Source organism: Diadema antillarum, unplaced genomic scaffold (genome assembly GCF_040938485.1).
Source record: "Diadema antillarum isolate AM-2024a unplaced genomic scaffold, OU_Dant_1.0 scf00000073, whole genome shotgun sequence".
NCBI classification, from domain to species: domain Eukaryota; kingdom Metazoa; phylum Echinodermata; class Echinoidea; order Diadematoida; family Diadematidae; genus Diadema; species Diadema antillarum.
Genome location: NW_027270962.1, coordinates 1,407,390 through 1,428,705, shown reverse-complemented (window position 1 = coordinate 1,428,705; position 21,316 = coordinate 1,407,390). Strand labels below are relative to the sequence as shown.

Sequence of the window (21,316 nt, the reverse complement as noted above, 5' to 3'; positions counted from 1 at the left end):
TCTGTTACAATAGGGCATTGACTGAGTGCTGTTAAATGATTGTACAAAAAATGTAAATGCTGCCTGAAAAAACAAACAAACAAACACAAAACCTGTCAACAACAAACAACTTATCTAATCAGGATTTTCCACTGCCTTTTTTCCTTCAGATTCATCAGAGGTTGAAAACAAAAGTGAGCACTGCACTTTGTTTTTCTGAAACCTTGCATGATGTCTTCATGTGATGTGTGTTTGTTTTCATTATAAATGTTGTCGAAAATATAAATCCATTCGCGGTCAGCTTTCCATACCACCCTCTTGAGCGGAAATGAACCAATTACTTGGGCCACTCGCCTCTTCCTCTTGGGGAGTCCACACGTGTGCCTGATCTCGCCACCTTTCATGCACACGTGTATAATGCAGAAGGAAACACTCATGATAAAAGGGATGTGAACTCGCACTCAGTGGCACATTAGATTCATGGAAAGGGGATGCTAGTCTTTGTTCAAGAGAACATGTCATTGTTTAACCAAATCAAGTGAATTGTTTTTATGCACAAATTTTCTGGTCTTATTTTTTTTCCCCCTTTTCCTTTCTAAAAGGGTGAAATACAGCTAGAGCTATGTGTATTTACGGAATGTTCCCTAATTTTAGGAAAAATCTTATCTTTTGTTTATGTTTATGAACATTTATTTATTTTTTTATTGCAGTCACTGTTTTAGATGAAATACTATGGGGTACCGGTATTGATATTTTTGTTCTGTTGTTTTACATGTCTGTCCATAGACTAAGCTCTTCTTTTCAAGTGTTTTTTTTTCTTCAATTTTTAGCATATAATTGTATTTAGATTTAAACAAATGAATATGTTACAGGGAAGCACTCATCATTGATTTATAGTTGTCATTACCGTACTGCAAAATTAGATTTATGAGCATACCTACAGTATATCATCCCTCAATAAAACTAAGATTTATGGATGTACATACGTGTGTACACGTACTGGTACAAAGTGTATATATGTACAAGTTGTTGTATGTCGTGTAGACTAAAATTTTGTATTCTTGATATACAGTGAAAATGCATTCAAAATATGGGAAGCTTTGATTTTGTGATTCTGTGAAGCAGCAAGTTTCATCTCTCTCTCTCTCCCTCTCTCTCTCTCTCTCTACCCCTTTTTCTTGGACTCTTCTTTTTTGCTCTTCAATTTTCTCTAGCCTGCTTTTGTTTTTTATCTCTCTTGCTCATGGATAAGCAATGCCACAGTTGGTTTTACTGTACACCTGTACTCACAGGAATCTTGAGAGCAATTTGTTCAATTTTTGTTAATTATCTTTTTTTTTTTGCTCCTTCTTTCTTGCCTCCTCTTTGTTTGTTTTTGTTTTTTCTCTCTCTTTGCGATACTTTCCTTTGCTATGTTTTTCATCCTTAGGTCCTTTATGTAGTGTGCTAATCTTTAATGTTGTTTAATGTGTTTTAGATGGGATTTTTATATTTGTTTTATGCATGCTTTCCAACTTTGCAATTCTGTTATGAATTGCACTCTTCGATTTGTTTTTAAAATGTCAAGTTTACGTAAACTCACACTGTTAATCTGTGTAACAGACTTTTTTATGCAAATGCTAATTTTATTTAAAAAAACCCGAATCAAATAAATGAATGAATGAATGCCGTTGGACAGAGAATGAAGTATTCATTCAATCACACCAGCGATATTTCCACATGCTATCAGGTCTTTAGAACAGTTAAAATCCTCCTTCTTCCCCACCCGACAACAACAACCCACCAAAACAAACAAACAAACAAACAAACAAACACAAAGCAAAAAAAGACAAAAAGACACACACGCACACACATACACAAAAAAAAAAAACCAACAAAAAACACCAAAAAACCCAAACACCCATGAGTTTGTAAAATTTATGCAAGTCAGGAACATTTAAATGAACCTGTTGAGGACGGGCTGACTTTGCTACAACACGTACACACTTGTATATTCCATGATACACTTGCCCGAGTATACCTGGGACTTGTCGTCAATGGGTTATTTATGTCAATTCTGGTTCAAGGACTGATCTCTGTTATCAAGGCCGTGCAGCCTTGCATCTTTCTTTGCGAGCCCAAATACATATCTTGAGCAATCCATTAGAATATGCATGCACACATATTGTTTACTACTCAAGTTTTTCTTCATAGTATTAGTATGAAAGTGTGATATGAGTGTCACAGAAAGGTGTTTGATAGATTGCTCAGATCAGATTATCTGACAGGTGTGAATTGGGTCCCTCCCCTACTCTATCCGGGTACAGAGAATGTGTAGGTGAGAATCATACAGAGAATGTAGTCTGTAAAGAGTCTGAAAACAGGAAGCCAACACTTTTAAGTGCAGACCGTAGAACAGTGCTGTTTGAATGTCCTTCATACTGTTGTAGGAAAGTCCTATTGCACAGTTAATATGTACTGCAGACGCACACAATGTGCGCTAGAATAAGGATACAAACTGTATACCACATAACATGCGAAAGTGAAAGTCCCATTTGCAGCGCTGTATAAGTCGAGAAGCACCTGGGGAAGTGAACTCCTGGATACTTTTTATGGAAATGTATCAATTCAGTATAACACCGAAACTGAGATCAGATACATAATATCTTTTTTGAGTTTATTTTTAATGGTTTGCTCTTCCTTTTGAAGTCATTTGTGAAGACAATTAGAGGCATGCACATGAATCCAAGTCAAGGTTTAGACAGGGAAACTGCTTCTGGTTTGATATGATAATGGACTGCAGTCACTGTTGCCACGGAGGGAAAGAAAATACATAATCTTGACAGGATAACATTTGCTGCATACAATTGCACACTGCATGTTTTTGCAGTACCTTTTTGTAGATGAATTTCTTAAAGATATTCTGACATACCAAGTCCTACAAACAAGACATTTTTTTTTTTTTTTGGACATGTGGAAAATACCACTGATTTTGATTTGAAATAACCTATACCATAAAAAGAACATTCAACATGTTTGATCACTTTTTTAGCAAAATGAAAGAGCACTTGACTTTGATACCTCTAGAGTCTATGTAGGAAAGCAGGGGGAATGATATCGCATGAAATGTTTCAATATCATTGGCATGTTTAGTGACTGTGTACAAAACTGTGTCATTTTGTGGAATTCTCTTTATATTTTCTTTTTTTATATTGTTTTCCACACATGGCATCAAAATGTTGCTATTTCATTCAGTTGTAAAGATTCAAAACTTTTCATCAGATTGTCCATCTGATAATGTTCTGCTAGTTAACATTGTTGCATGCATTCAATTTTACATGTTTTCAGCATGTGGAAACTTCCCCTTTAAAGAAAGTTAAATCCTTTTCCTGATTCTCCATTTAATGTGTATATCATGTGTTTTGGCCCAGGATTTCCAGAGCAAGTCGGTCAAATTGTGTGGATACCTGGACAAGCAGGGAGAGAAGGGCATTCTTAAGTCTTTCAAGACTAGATGGTGAGATCCAAGACATTTCTGTGCTTTCTTTGCTGATTAACAAAATATTTCCTGAGGTTTGTATTTTCATCAATTTTTGCAAAATTAAAGGCATGCAAAAATATTGACTCTGATCCCGATATGAATGTGACGTATTAGTCAAAATGTTCCTCCGTTCAGTACATGACTCCACAATCGCAAATTTAACCATTTACAGCTGTATAGTGCTCTTTAATTTTAATTTTGCAAAGATTCGCGAAATTAAAATGCACGCGAAAGTTCTTGTCTACATTACAATTGTATATGCACTGAATGTTAGAGGCAACTCGCGAATATTTCATGCTGCAAAAAAGGCCGTCGGCTCCAATTCGCGAAAATTTCATGCCGCGAAAGTATTGTGTTTTACAGTATTGCTTGGACTGTCACATTGTGGTCAGTCCAAATGGCATGTGACACTTGTACATTCACCACCAATACCACAAAAATTAAATGCTAAACACAAAGTTTCAACAGCTCTCGATCTTCGTGGCCTCATTGGACACTAAAAAAAATATCCTGTGAAATGACACAGGCAGAACCTCTTTTGTCCCTCCCCTCCCCCATGAAAAATATTTTGATTTAGACATACCCCCTGTTCAGACGCAAGCCAGTTTATACCAAAACTCTATAAAGAAAGACATCATAAAGAATCATCGTACAGCCGACAGACCGTTCGGGCGCTAATTTCGACCATTCTGGGAAATTGTCTTCGTTTCACGGTTAGGCGCCACTTTTTGTCAACCTAGGGGTCAAAATTTCAAGTTCTCTTTAAGAGATGGAATGTCTTGATTTTTTATTCCCAAAAATGTGAATTTAATGGAAAATGTAATGCCAGAGCTTAATTATTATTACAATATCTGATATTATGAATGGTTCAATAGGAGATGAAGGTAATTTTGCTGAAAGATAACACTATGATATCATGGACAGAGCTGACACACTACATGTGTCCAACAGGTAATTTGATACTGTAACATGATTAAGTGATATTCAAGAAAATTCCGTGCCAGATTTTGTGTTCTCATTTGGATTTATTGGAAAATTGTACCGCTTTGAAGGAAAAATATGGTGTGAAATAGAGTAAATGACTTCAAAAAGTTTCTCTTGTTTTACACTTCCTCATTCAGGATGTGTAATATTTCATGGAAATAATGCTTATGTTGGGGGACATACACACACCTAATATTAACATTGTGAGTGTCCAACTTTTACATTTAAAATTTCAGCTGGAGGATGTGGTGGATGTGACAAAAACAGATGTGAACGGACATTTTACACCTTGAGCAATAAACAAAAGAAATAAGCCAAGAGATTACCCAATGAACAGTCAGCACAAGTCAGTTTACAGTAAGAAACAAATTATGTTTCATAAGAAAGCTTTTTTTTTTTTTTCAACATAAACGATATCAGTAATATCCAACATGGTGGATGTGACATGTGAACGGAACACCAATTTCCTTTTTTTTTTTTCCTGCACACCTTGCATTGCAACCAATGATTATAATGCATGCAGTACCACCAAGAATGCTGTATTCTTTAAGTACAAGTCACTGCTGACAAGGTTCCATGTCCTGTAAAAGTTATGAATGCCTGAAATTCCTCATAAGTGGTGGATGTGACGGATTGGAGATGTGAACAGACATTTTTACTCTTCTTCAATTTATACTTAATAGTAATAGTTGAAATCATTACTAACATTTCTATTGAGTCACATACACTGAATGACCAAAGTATTAGGTCTTTTTGCAGACATACATACCTGTACACTGTTAATTGTACAGTTCACTTAATTTTCTCAGAGTAAATTGGATCCAACACAGGGGATGTGATGCCAAAATTGTGAACAGAATTCTGAATTTCAATCTTTGCTTATCATAAACTGGTAACAGTAATCCTACTTGGAAGAACCACATGTATAGAATAGCCACATTTTAGAAATTCAATGCAAATCACTGCTCACAAGGGTCCACATACAGTTGTATTCTCAAGTTTCAATGTACAATTTGTATGAATGCCTGATAACTCCTTGGTGCAGATGTGACAAAATCAAGTGTGAACAGACATTTTTTACCTTCAATTTATGTGAACTACATATGGATAAAACAATAAATTCATCAACATAGTAATGACATCCTTATTCTTTAACCAATGAAGTCATACATAATGTTTCTGATAGAGCAATTATGCACTCAATTATGCACTCAATTTTTCTCACAGTAAATGATATCCAACATGGTGAATGTGACATTTTTATTGTGATCAAAATCCCCAATGTGTAGTGTTTTCCCAGGGTATCGAAAAGAAAAGGTACAAGTAATGTGAGTCTTAATCTTACCTTAACCTGTCCTACCTATAGTTTCTGCCTATGACAAACTTTAAAAGTGAAAACCTGGTATAAAGACCGATCCTCAATAATGATAACAAAAAATGCAGATTATGTGGTCATGACCCTGTGTGCATTGTGCATTGTAAATCTACAGCACAGGCAAAAGCTACAATAACCCTCGCATATATATGTCACCTACCAGGATTCCACCCATAAACTTTATCATGTCAGTTAAAAATCACATTTCTAATTTGCCATAGTTTGTTGATATTGAAGCACCACTGTTTAATAGTATGTTAATGCACAGGGTATACATAGGCCCTACATATTGACAAAATGAAATCTTTATTTGTATAGTTTGTGTTCTGTAAAAAGAAGCATTTTCTCCTCCTCATCCATATACCACCCTTCCACCTCTCCCGCATCATCACCAGGATAAGCCATTCTTTGTCAATTGAAGAACATTCATTTTTTTTTTAAAATAACAAACTTTATTTCCCTTTTTGCTTTATGAGTATCATTATGTATTCAGATTAAAAAATAATAATTCAGGGTTAACAAACCTTATTACACCTTCAGATGAACAAACCTTCAGAATAACATGCCTTATTTCATATTTGGGCAATTCCGCGGTTAGTAACGTTACATTTGAACAAATTTAGATATTTGTTTTTACTACAGAATTACCATTTATTCATTTCAAGTCAAAATTATGTCAAAAACATATTCATCCTTCCCATGTTTATGATACAGAAAAGAATGAATACAATCCAAGAAATATTAGAATTGCTATGGCAACTTAAAGGGCTAGTTAGTAACGTTACGAAAAAAGGACATGACAAAAAAATCAATGTCTTGTAACAAAAAGTGTGCAAAAATTCAAGTTACTTCAAACAAAGTGTTGCATTAATTTCAATTATTACATCATGACAAATGTTCATGCAAATTTTTTTAGCAGTTCGACCGATAATTTTTTAGCTAGACCCCCAAAAGCATGGTTAGTAACGTTACGGTTAGGGGCAAGTCCAAGATAATGTCCCCTCAGATGCTCAAAATTCATCTTGATTTAATCGAAAAGTTATTGATATCATGTTGTAGCCAAAGAGTTAAATTACATATTTCCAGCAAAGAAAATATTGAATTATGCAAATTTATGCAAGAAATATGACCTTAATTTGCATAAAGTAAAAACAAACCTTACGTATGGGACAAATTAAAAATATTCATATAAAATCAGTTGAATTTGTCCTTGACCTAGTTCCTTTATAGACGTGACCCCTGTATGAGCTAGTATAATTTCCAATTGGTAAGACAAGGTCAGCACATTAATTATGCAAATTATCCACTTTCCCAGAATGAAGTGTCCCATACGTAAGGATTTGAGTATGTTTTTTTAAGTTTTCTCTAAAGATTTCTAACATTGACCAATCATACTTCAGGAAGTTCTAATTTATTCATTTTAACTCCAGAGTAGCAAAACTAAATGTGGAAATTTAATTAGTCCTTCGTCTTATAACTAATTAAAGTTTGCTTACGTATGGGACAAATGCCTTACGTATGGGACATTACATGCAAAGTGAATGGGAAAACCGCCTTTTGACATGGATGCTATGTGTCCTTACATTTGTTTGGTGAATGGTTATCTTTGCACCTACTCTGAAGGATATGTCTGTATATCTGCCTCTCCTACTCAGTTGACCTCAGGGAGAGTGTAAGAACAGCATTATTGAGTCATTCTATGATTAAGAAAGGAAAATAAAGAATATTCATTTATTTTCTTATTTTCATTACAGGCTGTGCAGCTGGTCTTCAATTAGCATTCCTCCCTTTAACATTTTGATATTGGATATTTTCTTAATTCAGTTGTCATTTTCAACTTTACCTCTCTACAAAATGACTTTGTCCAAGAGAATGGGATTCTCTGAGTGTCATTTTAGGTGCAGTACATTGTTCAGCATGTACTACAGGCTGTACAGCCTCAAAAAGGGAAATCAAAACAATTGTGCTTGTGGAGCTCATCAATGACAACATTACAGGTCTTACTGAATAGAAAAATCACTTGAAGTGACAGCAGGTAACTTTGTCATACTAGAGTTGATAGGGTTTACTAGAGTTGAAAGGAAAAACCCTACGAGAATACTTTTTATTTTGAGGGGATGTTTAATATTTCAACTGCACACCCTCAGAATATGTCATGACTTTATCAAGGTCATGAACATGATTTCTGAAAATCCGGTAAAATGAAGACTATAGTTTACATTTACCATGAACTACAATATCAATACTGGTTCTCTGGTTGGAGTGCTAAAAACACAAACTACACAAAATATAGGGAATTCATTTTTTTCTTCTATTTTGTGTTTGAGGAGACAGATGTGCTCTGAGACACCTTCATCAAATCATACTTACTTTGTACCCCACATCTACACAATTATCAACATACATTGCAATCTGGTAGTGTATGATCAAATGAGGTTATTAGAATTTATCAAAATTGTAAGTTTCAGATCAGTGAGTTACTTAAGTGTTTCAAATCTAGAATTACATTTTCTCTTAAGATTTGAATACAAATGATAATCTTTCCTGTTTTACTACACAAGCATTATGTATGTACAAAGTACATGTATCAACACAAATTTTGTGGTCTTTGGTTTCATAGACTTGAAGCCATGCAATTTGAGAAAAAAAAAAGCCAGCATAGGTACATACATTCTTCTATCTCTTTGTTCTACCACGGCTTTTAAAGTCTAAAAGTTTCATTAAAATTTGATTGATTTTGCAGAAGCTAAAATTCACATGGCAAAACATGACGATTACAGAGCAAAATGAATTACTCTTGTTGTTGTGTTTTGTGCTGCATTTCAAACAATTATAAAGCTCTATAAAAACTTAGACAACTTGCAAGGTAAGCCTAGAACTACCCGTACTGAAAGTACCCACTTCAAACTGTATTTGCAAATTACACTGTACATGACATTTGATTTTACAGTTGAAATTATCAAGACTACAAATTAATCATGGTACATGTGCACGTATGCTACATCAAGGTCACAAGCTAGAATTCACGCATTTTTTTTTTTCAATTGATAAAAATATTGACCAAAGTATTACAAATGGGCTAGAAATAGAGTGTCAGTATATACTGTATCTGTATAGACATCATGAGGACAGTGTTAATGCATGACGGAATCCAAACTAATTGTAAATTGGTAATTACTTTTATTTGTCTTATTTTAGCTTTTGTTAGGTACCTGAACTGGGAAAGCACCTACTTAGCAGTCTATTTCATTTGTTAAATGTTGTAGTATGATTTGTGAAACTGAATATGACACTATGGGAAAATTTAAAGTCATTCCCATGAATACACTTGTGCACTAAAGACATATGTCCCATACGTAAGTTGAGCCATGTCCCATACGTAAGGTGTACTTTTGTTAATTAAACCAACTTCAAGAAAAAATGCTTTATTCTTTTGCAATGAAACTTTGCTGAAAGATACTTCAGTATTGTACCTTTCTTCACTTCTAAACAGAACTTGATCAATAAGGTACTTTCAGAGAACTTTCAAGTCAAACTTTTTTTTGAAAAATCCAGTTTTTCTCTGGTCCCATACGTAAGTTGCCATATTTTTCTTAATAAAATAATTAACCCAAGGTCAAATGACATCAAACTTAAACACAATGTTCTTCTCAGGGATACCAGTCATCCTGATGACAAACAGTATTAAAATCCAAGTGCTTCTTCATTACTTTTCAGAGGTTTGAAATCCCTGAATGTCCCATACGTAAGGTGCGCGATATCTTGGACTTGCCCTTAGTAACGTTACATTTGTCCGGAGTAATTCCGCAGGTCATTTCACCCTTTTGTAATTGACAAAATGTCACATGACTTCTGGAGTATTTAAATGTATTCATCTTTTACCCTTTAGCAAAGCTTTGAGGAAAAAATTTCAAAGGAACCCACTGTAATTTGCATTTAAGTGAATTTCAGCATCCCCAGTCCCACATGTACATTTTAGATGATGGTTTTAGATCTTGCAAAATCAATGAATTCGAAAAATAAAATCTACTGAATTTGAAAGACCTTAATGATTGATGAACATCCATGGCATTAGTTGATACCTAAATCAAGGAGTAAGATAAAGAGGCACATTTCTTTTATCCATGTCATGTCCACCTAACTGCGGAATTGCCCATTTGGATATGAACCTTTGGAATAATGACCTTTATCTAATTCTTGGATTTACAAAGCCTCAAAAAAATAAACACTCTCCCATTTTTTCGCTGAACAGACCTGTAAGTAAAGGGAATTTGTGTGTTTCAGAATAACAAACATTGGGAATAATGAACACCCGTAATGAGCTTTTGATAGCTGGCTATAACATGTAATCTTGTGAAGCACATGTACAGCAAGTGTATTTTTTGTTTAATCAGCAAGTATTTTTTTTAATTATGGCTAATAGTGAATAATGCTAGTTTTTGTCAACAACGGGCAATTTGTCAGTCAGTTGCAATAAAAACAACTTGATACAAGGGTTTATTTATTTGCATAAATATGGACTTACCCTCTGCTAAAAAGAATTGGAAGGAGCACTAGTTGGCTGTTGGGGTTGAGGCAGTTTAGTGGATATGAATTACAATGCCTGCCAAATAATCAGGAGCTTGTTGGTTCCAGAGTTGTATGCCCATGATTTTTTATTAGGACTACAACTATAAACACTGAATAATTGGTGATTATTGTACATCGACACGGGGCGATTTGTCAATCAGCTCCACTTACAAACAACTTGATGTAAGAATTCATTTATTTGAATACCAGGTAAATACACATTATCTGCTGCACAGGATCACATGCCATAGAACTAGCACAGGCTCTGTAGCGGAAGCCTGGTAGTCTAGTGGATATGACGCCAGTCTGGTAATCAGGAGATGATCGATTTAAATCCAGCTTGAGTATCATATGGCCAGGATTTTTTCATCACACATGTGGTTATACTCCTAAAACACTGAATAAATATGTAAGAATTCCTTTCTTTCTAAAAATACATTGGAAAGTGGGGTTAAAAGGACCCCTTCAGTGAGATGGACCCATACCATTATCTCTGTGAATCACCTTCACTGTACCTTCACTGGAAAATAACCATCAGGAGATATTAACTGGTTTAAATCTGATCAAGTTGAATGCCCATTATTTTTTGTCATGGCTACTATTAGAACACTGCATTACTGGTGCTTACTTATGTTGAAGGGCAATTTTCAATCAGTTGCAGTAAAGTGATATAAAAATCATTTTAACTTTTTTTTTTCACCCCTCAATCTAAGTTAACCATTCCAATGGTTGTGGATCATTTCACACTGTGTTCAAGTCGTGATGCTGCGTGAAGCATTGGGAACTAATGCTGAAAAATGCTGTGCGTTTGGGGAGATACACTGTGTGTCCGTTCACACCCCAAAATGTCACATCCACCACATATTCAATCATTTTTAAACTTATCAAATACAGGATACAGGAGAAGTCTAATCAATGTAATTAAATTACATAAATATTCTTTTGCCTTTTTGAGATTAATCATCTGGAAAATTGATTAGAATATGTAGAACATCAGTTTTCACAGTCACAGTGACAAAATCATACTACATCCTCACTGTGAACAAGTATTCTAATGTAAAATTATAAGTGAATGTGGTATAGAAGTGGGTGTCTGATATCTAGATATCTTGGGAAAGACATGTTTTTAAAATCTGAACATATTTTGTCCCCCCAAAAATAAGTTGTCCCTAGATTTTATGTGATATTCATCGAAATGTCCGTTCACATCTTAAAATGTCACATCCACCAGGGCATTTCACATATTTTTTAAGTTTTTCAAATTTTTAGTTTCATAGTAATCTCAAAATCAGTGGCATTTATAAGGTTACTAAAGAGTCTAAAATGTGTTGAGATTTAACGTTAATTGGACCAGTATTTACTGAGATGCACACCAAAATGTGTTTCTGACAAGAAAGGCTGGTGGATGTGACATGTGTGAACGGACACCATGTTTTGTGAAATAAAAAAAGCATTTGAATTTCAAATCCTAAATTGTTTCAGAGGGATAGGCACCCAACTGTGTATCATTGATTTATGCAGAAAATTTAGAAATAATCTAAACCATTAAAAAGTTATAGATTTATAAAATCTTAGTGGATGTGACAAAAATGTGAACGGACATTTGAATTTTGTTTTCAAATTACTGTCATTTCATCAGATGGAACTGAAGCACAAACAAACTTTCTACAGTTACTCATACAAAGCTATACTTTACTTTTACATTATTTTCCTGAGACTTGCCTTTGTTTTCTTACTTACACAACCCATATTTAAGCAGATGCTTAAATGTGAACGGACAATGTCACATCCACCAAGAGAATTTTGGGGTGGAAAAAATGTAACAAAAAGGAGTTGAAACTTTTTAGCTCTGATATGATTCATTATGGCTACTCATACACTTAACATAGATATGTTCACTTAAGTCATAGCTAGATATGATACAGAATGGCAAAGTTTGCAAAAAAGGGATGTTTGCCAGGTTGACACACAGTGAGTCCGATTTGGGCACATCTTGCCTCACTGTGAGCAAATACTTTGGAGTTGCATTTTCGTTATGCTATGGGAGGTAGACCCCATGGGGGTCTAACATATGCACATCAAAACATTTCATGAATCTACTCTTATTCTGTGTAGTAGACTGAAAACTGAAAAAAATGAAAAGTGGCGCCTAACCGTGAAACGGGCCATGATCATGTTTTATGCCGAGATACATGTGCAGTTTCTCACTGGGCATGTTGTTGTGGTCATGAGTGACAGGTACAATGTCACCTTTCGTGCTCGCTCCCATTAAGTTCCGCCTAGTTACCGTTCTATGGTCGCCATACGCTCAGACGCACAATGGACACGATGGAATGCTGATTCGTTATCGAGTTCTAGTTCGAAACTTAATGCTCTGACCGTCGTTTCGCTATACATCGTTTCGCAATACGTCATTTCGTTAGTCGGTGTTCAGACGTATAAATTCATCGTATAGCTATACCGTTCTAGATGATATGATATTTTTGTGTCTGAACACCCTGTACAAGTATGTTATGTGCCACAGGTGATATAGGACTCTTAATGGATCTCTCTATAGGGCAAAGTCTACAAGGAAACTAAGATTGCTTTTCTTCTCAGGAAACTTTACTGCCAGACTATAATTGGAAAATGAGTGTCTCACCCACTCTACCTTGAAAAAAAACATAATAAAAAAAATGTGCCACCCTTGATTAGTCAGGTACAAAGACTTGTGTGCCTGATTGAATTTCCACCGACTGCCGATTACAAAGAAGGGTCCTTTGAAGTTGATTTGTTTGTTGAGGTGTAAATCAGGAGCAGTTGTATGGCAATATAACAGTAAAAAGTTCGCTGCTTTGTGGCTGTAAACAGTGCAATTCTCCTCGTATCAAAATGTCAAGGCGTGCGTGAACAAGAAAGTCTGTGTGGTTTGTTTTATGCTCCTAGCTACTTGGCAACACAAAAACAGGAACAGAAACCAAAACATGACAGTTTGTTTAGATGTTTGCTGACTGTACAGCCTATTTGTCGGTATTTAAATCTATGATATGATGCGGTTTTTAGTACTATGATGTACCACATAGAGAGCCGCTGTCATTTTGTTGAATTCTTGTTTATACTAGCAGCACCCGTGGAAATCCACGGGTCTGAGGGGTTTTATTTTTTTTCTCATAATACGATTTTGCACATTTTTATTGAAGAAATAAAAAGAAAAGTCTTCTCATTCTTTCGTTAATTGTGCTGTCTTCTAAATGACCACCCTTCCCAGAAATTTTATAATACATTTTTGTAGTATATGCCCGGCGATCCGGTCCATTGGTAGGGATCATTCCCGCCACTACTTGCTTTTATTATAGAACTTGAGTTTCGAGGGGTTATTTGCACCCGTTGAAGTCCAACAGTTGTCTTGTTGCCCCTCACCCCTCCCCCCCCCCCTCACGCACACACACATTTCCACCTCCGCAGGGCAAAAAACAAAAACATTCAGGGAAAATTTACCAAAAACGCAAATGAGATTCCCCAAAAGTTCTGCCCACAGGTTGTTCCCGTCGAAACGGGAAGATATTAACACAATGACTTTGATTACCCCCTGCTCTTGCATCCACGCGGGCACCCGCGGGAATCCACGGCTGGTCTCAAGGCCTCGGTTTGTTTTGTGTTTTTTTTTTTCATGTTTCTTTTCCCCACGTTATGAGAGAAAAATAAGATATTTTCGTCTTCATAATTTTGCTCCCTCCTTTTTGTTTTTGATCACCAAAACTTGGCTTGAACTACATCTGCTTCAGACTGTACATTATCATAATCAATATTAGGCCTACAATTATTGCTCCTATTATAGTTATTATTATATTATTATTATCATTATCCTTATTATTATTATTATTATTATTATTATTATTATTATTATTATTATTATTATTATTATTATCATTATTATTATTATCATTGTTATTATTTGGGGAGGGGGAGATCATATGTCATCAGGTTTAATAGGCACCCGTGGGAGTAGGGTCTCACGACCTCGTATTTTTTTTCTTTAATATTTTTCCCATGTTATGGAAGAAAGAAGAATATATACATCACTGCATTCGTCTTCATTTGCTCCCTCTTTTTTTTTTGTCACCAAAACTTGGTTTGATAGACCATAGAACCACACATTCTATTTCCACTTGCAATTTTAAAAATAGGCGGTCGGCAAAGCGAGGTTTTCCTCTACGTCCGCTCATCTTATGAATATGTATGATTACAGCAGCTCTGCAGTAAACGAATTGACACAGCTGCGCGTGTAATCTGATATGGAAGGGTACGATCGGCAAATATATTTAGCCGCGTCCTAAACAGTCTGCGTACAATGACATCGGACTTGAGAGCAAACGGCGAGCAAACTAAATGACGTACCTGAGCTGCATATAGTATTCTACAGTTGTGCAAAATACAATTACATAACAACGTTCGTTGTTTTCATTTGGGGACGCCAATAATGGCGAACTGTACGTAAATGCCCTTGTAGTCCATATCACGCACACACAGATTCGTGTAACCATCGTCAATACATTCAGTACACGTAACAGGCGGAGGCAAAGGTACATCACAGAACTATACACACAGTGTAGAGTGTGTAGAGTTCTGCGAGGTACATTGTGTGTGTGCGTGCGCGTCCGCCGGAAGATGTCAGAGATTTCGCTGCACCATCATCTTTAGTATCCCCCAATGTCTCTGCAAGCTAAAAGATGGAAGATCGAGAAAGCAGGAGGCCAGCGCAGGTTCGTGAATATTGAAACGCTCGGCTCTTTCGTCACGCACAAAAATGCATTATGCATGTAGCTAATTAATTTTTCTTTTTCGTCCTCGACGTCGACACGGAGGCGGAGAGGGGACGAAACCCGCGCCATTCGATGTAGGATACTCTCCTGCGGCCGACGGCACCGGTCGCAGCTGCCCGGAGCCGACGGCTCGGGAGGAGATAGACAAACCAGCAACGCCGAAATAAAACAGGAAATACATAAGGCCGCGACAACAACAACAACTTCGAGTATTATAGTAGTAGATTCGTTTTTCTACCACTGTACTGGCGTTGAAAAAAGAAATGACAAAAAAAAAAAAATGATGAAAGCAATTTTAAGTGCTTTATAAAATGCAAAAACTTTTTCCAGCACAAATGTATAAACCCTCCCCCCCCCCAAAAAAAAACAAAAAAACAAAAACAAAAACAAAAACAAAAAAACAAGTCTATGAATTCATATGTAATTTGGATCTTTGGTCACCTTAATGTAAAACAACCTTTACTGGAAACATATTTCAAATTCTGTTCATTATCCAAATTAAATTCAACTTATATAATCTTTGCTGATTTCACTGAAGGTTTGAGTAATCTGTCTATACTGATAATCATTGTTGGTACATGTATGTATAATATGTTCTTTCCTGCCAGGTTTGTGTTTGATGATATCAGATGTCGGCTCTACTACTACCGCAATGCGCAAGATACAGCTGCACTTGGGTAAGGACACTAATATACTATAAAAACAATAATTGTTCCTTTGTTAATATGTTGAGTTTATTCTTTTAATACAGACTGTAGACTAGTGTGGCCACTAGGGAAACAAAAGTACATACACAGTACATTTGTGGATATATGCCAGTACAAGCAGAGTACCACAGGGGCAATAGCCTTCCGGGTGCTCCAAAAGGTTACAGCTCGTTATTCTGAAGCTTTGTTATTCCGAAGGCTCTTTAATCTGAAGTTTCGTTATTCCGAAGGTGCATTATTCCGAATTTCATTTTCGAATTAACGAATCTCCAGAATAACGAACCTTCGGAAGAACGCCACAAATGTTCGGATTAAAGAACCCTTTTTCATTTTCTGATTAATTAACGAACCTTTAGGTATAGGGAATTTGTGTGTTTCGGATTAACGAACCTTGGGAATAACGCACCTTTGGAATAGCGAACCTTCGGAATAACGAACAGCACCCGCTCCAAAAGTAGTTGGTAGGGACAAACATTACCCCAACCTTGGGGTGATCTGTGGTGTTACTGCTACAAACTAGCAGGCTTGAACCATGAATCAGAAGAAAAAGAGTCCATTGGCTCTATCCACAGGGCCTCAGCAGCTCTGACAGCTGATGAGAATGATGGTTGTAGTTGAAGGGGATGGCTAGTAACTGATCAGTGGGAATCAGTGGGAATGCTGGGGGATGATTGTTCCAATCCTTATGGGATTCATTTAAGAGTACATTATATAATCTGTTGTTGTGTGGAAATTATTTGCTTCAATATGGTCTCATATTCAAGAAATGTGCAGTTTAATGTTTCCAGGATAGCATGCCTGTACAGTGACAGGGCGATCGGGAAACATTAAACTGCACATTACTTGAATATGAGACCATTCTGAGGCAAATAATTTTCACACAACAATAGACTATAATGCTCTTTAAGAATCCCACAAGGATTGGAACAATCATCCCCCAGCATTCACACTGATTCCCACTGAACAGTTACTATCCATCCCCTTTAAGTATTAGAATTTACTGTGCTCATCTTTCAGAAGGGAGGTGGACTGTTAATGAGAGATCAATTGAAACAACTCAAACCTAAAAGATGGCCATTTACAAAGTGTTATACTCTGTACAAATCAGTTTGCTCGTTCCTAGTTATGATTCATCTACTGCTGAAAGGATGGTATAGCTTTAATTGGATAACCGCTACTTACAAAGTTCTCTAAGAGGAATTTCAAGTTTATTTGATGAACACTAGATTTGAAATGGCTGAGATGTCCAAAAACAAAGCAAAACAAATTGATCCTAATAAAAGGTGGGTCCCACCTTTTATTAGGATCACTATATTGTTCTCAATTCAATATTTCTTGCAAAGGTTTTCAAATTTTCTCAAAAAATGTTAAAAATAAAATCTGAATCCCCATCTCAACCTAAACTATACCATCCCTTTTATGAAGTCTTGCTATATGGAAATTCCACACCAGACAACTGACAAGATTTTCTTCCTTTTCTCTAGATCGTTGTTTCAGGAATATATATTTTTTCCTAGTATCATGTTTGAGCAAGGCATAGCTATAAACTTTACCATGGTTAGCTCACCTGAGCCAAAGGCTCAAGTGAGCTATTGCGATCGTCCTTCATGCGTCGTGCGTCGTGCGTCGTGCGTAAACTTTTTACATTTTCATCTTATTCTTGAAAACCCCAAGACCGATTTTCATCAAACTTGGCAGGTAGCATCCCTAGGGGGTTAGAAACTCAATTTGTTAAAATGGGCACCATGCCCCACCCAGGGGGCCCCCAGGGGGGCTTAAACCCCTCAAAATTAAGGAATCTTTAAAAATCTTCTCTAGAAGCAGAAGTGATAGGGCTAAGTTAGTATTATGAGTTAGTACATTGATGACTGTAGTTTCAAGTTTGTTCATGGCAGAATCAGGGGTGCCCCCCTTGGGACCCAGGGGAGGGGGATGGGGAGGGGTTCTAATGGGGCCTAAATTGTACATTTTCATCTTCTTCTTGAGAACCCCATGACCCATTTTCACCAAACTTGGCTGGTAGCATCTGTAGGGGGTTAGGAACTAAATTTGTTAAAATGGGCACCATGCCCCAACCAGAGGGCCCCAGGGGGCCCCAATCCCCCCAAATTAAGGAATCTTAAAAAATTGGGCCCTTATTGTACATTTTCATCGTCTACTTGAGAATGCCTGGTCAAATTTTGGTAGAGCCGTGAATAATTTAGATAAGTGACTGCGTGAAAGGTGAACTTGCGATACTCAGGTGAGCGCTAGACCCGCAGGTCTCTTGTTCATGCAAGTGGTGTTTCATTTGATTGTGACATTTTGATAATCTCCAATGGTGTTTCATTTTTTTTTTTTCATTCTCTTTTTTGATCTTGTTTTGCTTTGTTTGTTTCCATCCCCCTGAAATTACAGCTCAATCGACATTGCCAACTCATCGCTCACATTTGATGTCACAAACCCGGGAAGTCAGAGACAGTTCCAAATTCAGTAAGATTTATTTTGTTTGTTCAAATGAATGAATTCTTACGTCAACTTGTCTTTATTGCAAAGAATAGCAGTGGCCACACTGGCAAAAGATCGCAAAGTTTAATATCGTGATCTTTAAGATCTCGGTCTTTTGCCAGTGTGACAGCAAATTTCGCATTAAACTTCCCGGTAAACTTCTTGCAAAACTTCTCGCGAAACTTCCCACGCAAACTAGGCATGTATATTTCTCCATCCCCGCCAAGCTTCTCGATCTTTTGGCAGTGTGAATACTAGATACTGAAACTTTGTGAAGTTTGTCACATGGCTATTCCACCATCTGTTTTCAGGCCATGCCTCCGAAGCGTGTTGCCATATGTACAATTGGGCATTGTTACATCACAATCACTAGCTGTCAGACGGCGTACTCTTTCTTTTTCCTTGCGCACATGCACTATTGACCCAAACTTCTCAATCCAAAGATTGAGACGTTTGAGTCACTATGGGTGCGTTTATCAACTCTTTTTCTCGGCAGAAACAGGCTTTCCAAACCGACTTTAAGGGAATTTTTATGAGATGATTAACGCAAAGCTGTTTTGAAAGCCTTTTCGGAAAGCCTTTTTGAACGCCGCAAATTTGTGCTTTCCAGAACAGGTTTCCAAAACAGGTTTCCAGAAACCTGTTTCTAGAAGCCTTTTGAAGCGAGATAAACGCAAAGCTGTTTTGAAACGGCTTTGTACTGCAGTTACGAGCCATGCACGCCTTATATGACCTTTTCTCCTCGGGTCAAATCGCGCAATGCAGCTGTGCAGTGACAGGCCAGTTATCGTGTTCGCAAAGAGTTCTTGATAAACGAAACACTTTTGGAAGCCGTTTCCAAAGGGCTTTGGAAACGGTTTTCAAAAGGGCTTTGGAAACGGCTTTTGAAAGCCGTTTAAAACAGGGGAAAGATGATAAACGCAGCCTAAGTGAAGGGAGGACAAAAGATTGCAAAGACTATGCAATCTTTACAATCTTTTGCCAGTGTGACTGCGACGCTATTGACAAACCGGCCTTCATTAATTCAAATAAACACCAATTATTAGAGTTATAGAAGCAGCCGTGATAAAAGAGACAAAAATCATGGGTATACAAGCAGGTACTGTACTTGGCTTACACTCGCACCAACAAAGTGAACCCGATTACTAGACAGGTGATGTATACACTGGATTACTGAGCTTCTGCCTGACAGCCAGTGCCAGTCCTTATATAGCAGGGGATACTGTGCATTTATTCATAAAATTCTTGTGTCAAGCTGCCATATCTGCAACTGATTGACAGATCATGCATGGGTTTGAATATTTTGAGTATTGGACCCAGAAAATTGGCGGAATGCCTTTGTGTTGGAAATTCAATTGCAAGAAAAATGATATACTAAGAATATGCAGAAAGAGACAAATACCTGAGTTTTTCATGGTCTGAGTTAAAATACATAGATATGTTTAATGTTAATGATATAGAGAAAGAAGTTGTTTGGAATAACAGTCATATTAGATATGAAAATGAAATGTTATTTATCCAGAGTTGGATAAAAGAAGATGTTATCACAATTGAAACAGATTATAAAAGATGGGGAATGGAAAGACGTTACAGCCGTAAATGCAACCTTCCGAGACAGGCAGCTGCTCACCTCATATGAATTGTCCAAGTTGAAAAAAGCATTCCCCAGGTTTTGGTTGGACAAGTTACGTAATAACATACAGACTCCTGTATTACCGCACACAGAAGAATTTGATGCTATTGAGTTGTCAACAGGTGATAAAATCAGTGTACAGAAAACGTCAGCTAAATATTATTATAGATTCTTTTTGCATAAGAAAAAACAAGAACCTTCATGTATATTCACTCCTGGCAAGGTAATATTTGAACTTACCATGTGATTTTGACTGGAAAAAGGTTTTGCAATGTGAGTTTCTTCAGATTAATGACAACAGAATAAAACAATTTAATTTTCAGCTTTTTCATCGTATACTACCCAGTAAAGATAATTTGTTTATGGAACATTTTGAATGATAATTTGTGTACTATTTGTAATTGTAAAGAAACCATTTGTCATTTTTTGCTGAAATGCAAAAATATCAAAATGTATTCGAAAGCGGTTTCGGTTTTAATTTGAAATATTTTCGATTTTGTAATAGATATCAATGTAAACGTCATAATTCTCGGATATGATATACATGTAGGCAATAAAAAGGTGAAATTAGTAAATCTTTTTGTAAAATTATGCCCAATTTATTGTTTATAGAAATTATATAAGAGAACTCAATGAAGGAAACAAATTTTTGTTCAATATACACCATTTAGTAGAAGATTTGAAAGCGGAATTTAGTTTTTATATAAGTTTGAAGTGCAACCAAATACAATGTAGTAGTTTCGATGAAATTGGATTAAAAATACGCAATTATTTCGGTTGGTATCGTTGATGCAGCCTTTAATTATTTTTGTCCCTTCAAAATGATATGTTGCATACCTTCGGATACTTGTAGATAAAGCGACTGTAAAATGTGAAGTTATGTGGGAAAATAAAGTACCTCGGATGAGGAAAATAGAAAAAAAAATGCATAGGTTTGAGTACAACCAGAGTTATAAGCCCATATTTTCATCATGGCTCTTTTAGTACTAAGACACAAAATACATCCATGTACACTGTATATGGTGCTTTAATAAGTCAACAATCGGCACTTTGTCAATCAGTTGCAATTAGTTTGTTTGATTTGAAAGTGACCCTCTTCTTCGTGTACTGCTGTGAATTGAGTTTGATATATCATTTCAAAGTCTCGAAAGAATCCCAAGTATAAGATCCAGCACTCACCTTCAGTATCTTGTAAGGAAGTATGTTGTATATTAAAAAAGTGTATCACTTTCAGCTCTAGCTAGGTTGTATTACATGTGT

General features: G+C 36.3%; 1 protein-coding gene across 1 annotated transcript in view; it reads left to right on the top strand.

The window, feature by feature from the left end:
* LOC139717238 (TBC1 domain family member 2B-like) overlaps window positions 1–21,316 on the top strand; it is a 70,680-nt gene that overhangs the window by 1,913 nt on the left and 47,451 nt on the right. The window contains exons 2-4 of the mRNA XM_071628737.1: window positions 3,390–3,475; window positions 15,838–15,906; window positions 18,334–18,408. Of these exons, the coding sequence (XP_071484838.1) occupies window positions 3,390–3,475; window positions 15,838–15,906; window positions 18,334–18,408 (230 nt within the window). The remainder of the gene's footprint in view (window positions 1–3,389; window positions 3,476–15,837; window positions 15,907–18,333; window positions 18,409–21,316) is intronic.